Source organism: Tauraco erythrolophus, chromosome 3 (assembly GCF_009769465.1).
Source record: "Tauraco erythrolophus isolate bTauEry1 chromosome 3, bTauEry1.pri, whole genome shotgun sequence".
NCBI lineage: Eukaryota > Metazoa > Chordata > Aves > Musophagiformes > Musophagidae > Tauraco > Tauraco erythrolophus.
The window spans coordinates 101413685-101422105 of record NC_141467.1 but is presented as its reverse complement, the minus strand read 5'-3'; the positions used below and the strand labels follow the sequence as shown (position 1 = coordinate 101422105).

The window sequence follows — 8421 nt, the reverse complement described above, 5'->3', positions numbered from 1 at the left end:
CTGCTAATAAAGCTCACCAAATGAAGGAAAATAACAATAAATTCAGTATTGGATTGAATTTTTGTCAGAAGAATGTCTTAAGCAGAAATCTGAAGCAGTTTATATTCTAGAATGAGTTGATGTTGGAATACTGGCATCTTCTTCTGGTCAGCTGGAGCACTGTGGTGCGAATCTTGCGGTGTGTTTTCTTCTTGTCTCGGCTGTCCACTGCCCCCGGTTGAAGCTCGGGAGTGTGAGCTTCACTGTCGCACTCGTTCAAATCTCAAGCTTCCTCCGAGCAAGAAATCTTAAAGCAGATACCATGGGAAGTTCAAAATGAAGACTAAAATCACAAATCCAAATTTTTCATTTGACTGATGGGAACCTCACAGAACAGCACTTAACTTTGCAGGCAATGGATGTTATTAGGAGTTTGCGTTGCCTTTTTTTAATTTTTTTTTTCTCTCTCTCCGGTTTATTTCCTAAGTCCTCTTTACCTTTTTCCAAGGAAAAGTGACCTAATCCAATGGAGAGCGTGGAATTAGACTTTGTCCATATTGCAGAGGGTCAAATGAATTCATGGAGATGATGTTGCTTCTCAGTTGTACTGAATTATTTCTGTCGGAGGACTGGGCTTGGATTTTGACACTTAGAGTAAAATGTCATTTGTCTTCCAGTTTTATCTGTCAGAATGCTCATAGTTAATTAAGAAAGAACATCTCTGGTGGCAGTATAATGATGACTGAGCTTCTCAGTCTTCAGAGATCCTTTTGAGTTCATGGAACCTGTCATCTTTGTTCGCTGCTGTGCCCTTTAGCAAAGGGTCTTCAGGAGAAGACTGTGCTAGAGAAGATGTGGGAGGGGAAGGGGTTGCTAGTGGGCAAGGATGGTTAGACCGGATAATCCAAGGCACATTTCCAAGACAGTCTTAGTAAACTTGAGCTTAGTGTAAGGTAGACTTCAGGAGCTGTAATTCCAGATTTGATGTAAGAGCGATGCACCATTTTTCAGTAGTTCCTGGGAACAAAGGAGATGTTTGTTTGACTTTGGCTAAAGGGGAGCTTAAGGCAGAATCTTTCCCACTCTTAAACATTATGCACATGCACACAAAATAATTATAGTAATTAAAAAAAAAAGCATAAGGAACAAGCTTGAGAGAATGAAGATTAATGAAGATTACAGTGCAGTTTCAATATTTGGAGCACACCTTTGCAGAATTCTGGATATAAACATGGAAAAGCAAATTAATTAGGATGCAGAAAACTGTCACATAAGCAATAAACATTTTAATTTTTAGAACAGTCATCAGGCACTCTTAGTTTTACGGGCTGTTCTGCAATTGTCTCAGTAAAAAGCATTTGTGGCTTTACAAAAAAAACCCCAAAATTCTTCACTTTTCCTGGAGCAAACTTGGTTTGGGAGCTCTCATTTTTTTATTAGCAAAATGAATGCGATGAAATGTCCTTCTCCTGTCTCTTACATCAATATGCAGATCTTCTTAAAATAAATGTTGTTGTTCTTCAGCTTCTGGTAACTAGTAGGGGTAAGCAATAGCCCGTGAGGTGGCTCAGACTGAGAATGATCAAGTCCAAAATAATAACGATGATGATGGTGTGGTTGCTGTGCTCGGGGCTGTAGCTCGTCATTTTGTCGTCACAAGCAAATGGGCGGCTCGTCTCCCTGTTGGAAGGAGATCTCTGTTGCTGCTGTGTTCATCTGGAAGCAGAGGTGTTGCAGAAGAGGAGCTGCAAAACAAATCTTTATTCCGCTGTCAAACGCTGCTTTGGAACAGATCTGCATGCTTTCTTCACAAAATTTCTGAATACTGAGTTCGGTTTGCTTTCTCGGGGCAGCGAAACGCAGACATTGCTCTCTGCTTGGCTCCGTCCTGTTCCCCTTCCCAACAGCGCTCACACGCGCCAGCCAGTTTGATCAAGATCTGATGAGCAGAGACATGAAGTGATGTGAAAATAATTGGTTGGATAGCAGAGAGATCCTAACGATGCCATTCACTGGGGAAGCTGCAGTTGGCTCTCTGCTGAGTGGGTACCCGAGACACCCCGCAGGAGCTCCGTCTCTAGACACAACCCCTGAGAAAGCCAGGCTTTGCCAGTTCATGATAGGCCTTTGACATCTTTAGTTTTGTTTGGATAAACGTGAGCAGAAAAAAATTGTACAACCTTTTATCTGCCTCTCAGTTGTACAAACCTGTTGTTTAACCCTTTATTCCACAAGGCTTGGTGATTTTTTTTTTTTTTTTTGCTGTCGACTTCAGTAGGAGACAGAATCAGCCCTGCAGGCAGAATTAAAACAAACAACTAAATGCCTTGATACAATTCAAAAGCTTCTGACTTTTTTTCCCCTTGCTTTCAAAAAGCTGCTGCTGGTATTCAGTAGTCTTTAAAACCAGGCTGAAATTGAGCAACCAAAGTCGTAGTCATAGTAGAAAAGTCTTGACTTGAATTTCCTTGGAGGCAAAATACCATTTCTTAGCTGAGGACCTTGGCCTGTCTGTTACTCCTTGGGGTAGTATGAGTTTTTTCTGGTTCTAATGTGTATTTTAGGAAAAAAACAGCCAGTGCTTCTACACGTTCTTAGCATAAACTGATGTATTCATTTTTTAAATAAATATTTTTAGCATTTTCTTTGATAGCTGTTAGCATCATTGCTTACACAGTGAGTACTAGGCAGATACTATCAGTGCATGTCAGCATATGCACCTTACACAACAAGAACCAGTGTTCCTGTTCCACAGTCCTAATTTCTGACAGATGTTCCTTACCTCAGTAAATGTTATGATCTGATTGGCATTACTTAAATGGATTATTTTACATAAATGGTACTCGGATACCTACTTGATGAACATTATGAAATGTTGCAAATACTTGGTATTAAGTATACTGGAGACATATTTAACTTTTTCAGGTTTTTCAGGGTTTTTTGTGTTGGTGTTTTTTTTTTTTTTTCCTCCACTTTATGCGTTGTCTTCTGCTCTATTCTTGCCTCAGTTCCCCCCTGCAACTGAAAGTTTTTGGGGTTTCTGACTTTCTCCAGGACACAAATGTTATGCTTTTGGCTTTTTTTTGTGCAGAAAAACTGACCATCTTATTTGAAAGAGGAGAATTGAGTATGTCTACTGGTTACTTTTAAGTAATTAAAAAAAAAAACCTACCTTAGCATCAAGGAAGCACTTGACTTATTTTGAAAAATCTGTACTCGGAGTGTAAACTACTGGCTAACTTCTGAAACTGAATTAAAAAAAAAAATCATCCTATGTAGTGCTTTTCACCTTCATTTTGTAGCCTAATCTTACAACAAGAAAGCATGTCCTTGAGGAGAATGATTATAATACTCATAGCATCAGTGAGGACAGCTCCAACAAGCAGACACTTGGACAGATAATCTGTTAGTCTCATCTGTTACAAGCTTAAAGAAAAATGCAAGTCCACACATTCTGTTTATTAAAATTCTCCTTGGTAATGCACTTACCAGTTGATATTTAAGGGTTTGGTTTTCCTTAATAAAGCTTAATTTAGGCCCTACCATTTTTACGTGTTGAATTTTTTTTTAGCTAGTTTTCTGCAAAAAAAGAAAAATGTTTTCACTTTATGGAAGAAATGGGCCTTTTCTATTTTACACCCTAAAGCACGGACCAAGGCAACTTGGGGAAAACTGAAGTAGGATCAGCAGCTTTCTGTTTTGTAATGACTTGCTCAAGGTCATCGCAGAAGCCTGGAGCAGAGCTGCGTGTTTGAAAGCAGCTTTCCTGCGCTGCCAGCTGCAGCATGAGCCAGAAAGGACCTATCCTGCGTCCGTGCATCTTCTGGAGACACACAAATACAGAAATCCATCTTCTGAATATTGCTGTAACAGTCTGTAACGTGTTTGGCTTTATTATTGAAGGTAAATACAGTCGACCTTGTTGCCGAAAGTATTTGGCTGCCCATGCAGCACTTGGAGGCTTGGAAAACTTCATGGTGGGGTGGGGGAGGAAGGCATCCAGGCATGTCTTCAGTTCCCTTTGGCTTTCTTCAGCCCCAGAAAGAGCTTTGTGCCTGAGCAGTGATGCAGAACAGCTGATGGGCCTGGTTGTGGCCTAATCTCTTTCTCACTCTTTTTTTTTTTTTTTCCTACCAGTGAATATTTTTTCGCCTTTAAATATAGAAGAAAACAATACTTAAAAAAAAGTCAGGAACTGTGTTTATTGATAGTTTTGATGTACACCACTGTAGTTCTGCGTAGCCAGTGTTTTGGGAAATGGAGATGGCAGTGTTACAGGTAAAGAATGGTGATTAAACACGCACTGCAGACGAGTGCGTGCTGCTACAAGTAGGCAGATCGGTTCGGCTGAAGGCTGCTGGCTTTAGATTAATTCCCTTTCGGTTATAGTCTTGGATAAGCCTTGTGCCTTACTGCTGAGGGCTGGGAGTGAGAAGGGATTACCATGGAATATAGAAAGAGCTTTAATGATCTGTATGTGCATCTTGTTCCTGTTGATTTTTTTTAAAATACATATTAATCAGTAATTAATCAGTTGTTTATAATTTTTATGAAACCTTTTGCTAGGAATAAAATGGGGGTTTTCTTTATTTCTGTATACATACAATGCGTGTTTATAAACATATGCTTTTGCAACGTTTATACTCACATTTTTAAAAGAAGAAAAATTGTTGTAAGTAGTTTTGATGTTACATGCTGCGAGGTTCAGAAGGAACAAATGTGCAGCCATGTGGTGTGTACGTTTGTGGTGACCTTTGCCTTCTGATTAGAAGCATAGAAAGCAGCTCTGGTTTTAGAGGAAGGTCAGACATGGTACGGGCAATGAGTGGTGTGGGCTGTGATTTTGGCTCTTTGTTTAAGGCAAGGGAAGCCACCAGCGTGCTTTCATCCATAACCTTGTTGTGGTGAGCCAGGCAGGTGGTGATGGAGGGTCTCACCCCAGTTCTGCTGAAGTTATGGAAGTTCCGTGCACTTTTAGGGTGTTGGGTTCTTTTTTCATTACCGCCCTGTTCAAGTATAGATGTAAAACGTTAAAAAGCGATGCCAAAACCGGGCTGCTCGGTGGGAAGGTGTGATCTGCTGGCGCAGTCGCGGGCCCCGGGCCCTGTGCGGGGCTCGTTGCCCGGGGCTGGGGCCGGCGGAGAGGCCGGGGGCTGAGTGCGGAACAGCGGCAAAAGCGGGGGGGGGAAGCGGATCTCGGGGCACGACCCGGGCCGGGCTGGATCTGCAGCTCGGAGCCTTTCAGGAGCGGCTGTCGGTTCGGCAACAGGCGGCTGCCGGGTGCTGGAACAGCAGGCGGAGATTAGCATGTTAATGCGGCGGCCGCTGACCGCCTCCCCGCCTCCCGCCGCCCTCCCGCCTCTGCGAAGGCGGTACGGGCGCCCCCGCTCGCTCCGCCGCCCGCTTTCGCCCTCCCGGGAGAAGGATGCTCCGCGCTTTCCGGCGCCGAGGCGGGAGAAGATGAAGCAGCGGCGCGGCCGTCCCCGCGCTGCGGAGCGCGCTGCCCCGGGCGCGCTGCCGGGCCGCGCTCCCGCCGCGCCCGCCGCCAGGTGAAGGCGGCACGGCCGGGCAGCGCCGGCGGGTCGCGTACGGCTCCCGGCTCCCGCAGGCCCGCGCGCTGCCGAGCGCCGAACCGGGACGCTGTGCCGCAGCCCGGCTGGGGTCGCTACGGCCGGGTGTATGTGGCTGCTGGAGGTGGCCGGCCAGCGGGCCCCGCGGCGAGCAGGTGCTGGCTATATGGAGAGAAGCGGCTGTAGCCCATTCCCGATGTGCTGGGCTAAAGGTACACGTACCTTTTATATATATCTATTTTTTTTTCTCCCCATTAATTTAGTGTTTTACCACCTATGGGTCTCTAGGTGTTGGTGGGTTTTTTCCCTATTTAAAAAAAAAGTAAAGCTAGAAAATAAAATATTCTTATTCCGGTCATGCGCTTGTAATGCGAAGCAGTCCGCAGGATCTTCTTTCACCTGACAGCTGGAATGCTTTTTTTTTTTTCCCCCATTGCTTTTCAGTATTATTTGAAATGAAGAGCACTTGAACTGCTTGGCTTTTACTTTCACTGATGGGAGAAGCTGAGGGCTTTGTTTTTGGCCTTTGTATGTTTGAAGCCACCGCGAGTGTAATTCTGCTGTCACTTACCTTTTGGAAGGAGTAGTTTCCAAGTGGCCGATCGTGGGTATCTTTTTACTTGATATCTTGGAAGTCGCCACCCCCCTTCACCCTCCCGGAAACAGACAAATGCTGCTTTGTAGCTAGTTACTATTACAGTGAGAGGGGGGTTCACTTGAATTTGGAGCTTAACAATAATTACATGGAAATGGGAAACTTGTTCACATGATTATCTTAACTCGCATCCCAAGACATTTATAACATTATAGATATCCCAAAGATATTTACCCTGTTATAATCTAGAAAGTGTTTGTACGTTGATGTTGCGGGTGGGAGTGTGTACGTGGAGGTACAGTACAGGGGTAAAGCTCGAAATTCCGTTAGTAGTCAAAGAATCAGATTTTCCTTAGATGGAAAACAACTGTAAAAGGTTGAGTGTTGCTGATTGTAAGCATAACTTTCCTCGTGTTCACTTCCATTTCAATGTACTTTCTTTTTTGGAAGAGAAACTGGTAGTGAAGTGTTGCGTCACCATAACCTTGGATCACAGACAGAGGCAGTTACTTCAGAAGTTCCGGGGAAACGTAACTGAGCTAACCAGTTGGTGGGCATAGCTGGTGATTAGTTGTCTGGGAAAAAATAGCAGTAAATTTATTCAGAGTTTTTATTGTCTCGACATTTAGAGGGGGCACGAAGGAGCGTTTAACGCGGTCTTTGTCTCGCTGGTCTGCTCAGGCTCAACCAGCGTTTGCCACGTATTGACTTGTTGTAGTAGCACAGATAGTGGAAATAACTTAAGAAATCCCAAAACTTGAACACCGCATCCTGGTAACGTCTCCTGAAGCTCAGAATCTGTCAGCTCACTGGGGAATAATAGCTAATAAAAGAGTGATTAACAGTAGCTGGAAACAAAGCTAGAACAAAGCTGTCCTTTGCTTTTACTAAAACTTGTTTACCAGGAAGAGGCAATAGGGAATCCTACTCCTGTGTTATGAATTGGATAATAAAAGTATTAGGTGACTTAGAGATTAATCTCCCTCTTGGGCTATTCTAAGGGTCAGAATGAAGGTACTTTCTAGAGAACAACTTTCAGAAGTAGAGAAGAAATAGCTTTTCCAAGAAGAAGCAAGTTGTTACCATCTGTCGCTAAGGCTGGTTAGTATTGGGGCTATCAGTTTTCTCCCTCCTGCTCCAGCACCAGAGGATGACTACCGCAGGGATGATGGCTGCGTTGGGCCATGATAAAAGGTATCGATTCCACCCCCTGCCCCCCAGCAACTAAAATCACTGAAAACTGATCCCTCCCTCTTCCCCTGGTCGCCTGCGAAGTGTAACTTCAGGAAAGATTACTTCTCCATCCTCCTCTGCCCTGAAATGGAGAACAGCCATGTAATCTCTCTTTATTCCTGGCAGGGGGGAGAAGGGGGACACCAGGAATTGCATAAGAGGACAAAGGCACCAGCAGCTTCGAGGCTGCCAATTGTGGTGATTTCTAGAAAAAACTACTTCTCAGCCTCCAAAAAAAATAGGGCAGATGAGAAATAGCTTGTGCTATATTTGTCATCGAATGGTGGCCATTCCTTAGTTGATGAATACTCTGTATACTGTTCAGCAGCTGAACCTCAGGGAAATGAAACGGATCTGGCCTACTTTGATAAGGGCTGTGAGATATCTACAGTCGAAGAAAGGTAATATATTAACGAGAGAAACGTTTAATTTGGATGGCTTTATTCTGAACCCTGTGGCTTTTCTGTTAAAGCTTCAGGTTACCTGCAACAAAAATTAATACAACTTTTTAAGTGTCTTATAATGTCTTAAAATGGGATCTTGATTTATATGTTTTATTATCCATAACTTCTTTCTAAATTGTCTGTTCTCTATTTGAATGTGATAGATTAAGCTTTTGATGTGTTGTGTGGTCTCATAGGAAATGTTCGTTCTTTGAAAATGCTTTGAAATGTTTCAGGTGGTCTGTGTTCATGTAGAGAGTGCTTCTACTTTTTTTTTTTTAGTGTTCTTAAATCTAAAATCTTCAGTCTTCTTAGTGGTGCTGTGTGCTGACCTAATTGCAGCCAATTCTGTGTGCTCTATCTGTAGGACCGCATCAAAGAATAAGATAAGTTTTGCTTTTTTATAAAGTATTTGTGTAATCTGTATTGCACGATTTTTGACTCCTCTTCATGCTCAAGTCAGACCTGAGCAATGCTGCTGAATTCCGTAGTTTAGTCTGCATCTTCATACTCCAGATTTGAGAGCATTGTGATTGGCAAACGAAGAGAAAGTGTGTGTTTTGTTTACTGGTGTACTTCCCAGCAAGCGAGTCTGTATTAC

At 43.3% G+C, this 8421-nt stretch overlaps 1 protein-coding gene across 2 annotated transcripts in view; it reads left to right on the top strand.

The window, feature by feature from the left end:
- Positions 1–5658: 5658 nt before the first annotated feature.
- PTK2 (protein tyrosine kinase 2) overlaps positions 5659–8421 on the top strand; it is a 167003-nt gene continuing 164240 nt past the window's right edge. For both annotated transcript variants that reach the window (XM_086608868.1, XM_086608867.1), the window contains exon 1: positions 5659–5761. In XM_086608868.1, the coding sequence (XP_086464994.1) occupies positions 5659–5761 (103 nt within the window). The remainder of the gene's footprint in view (positions 5762–8421) is intronic.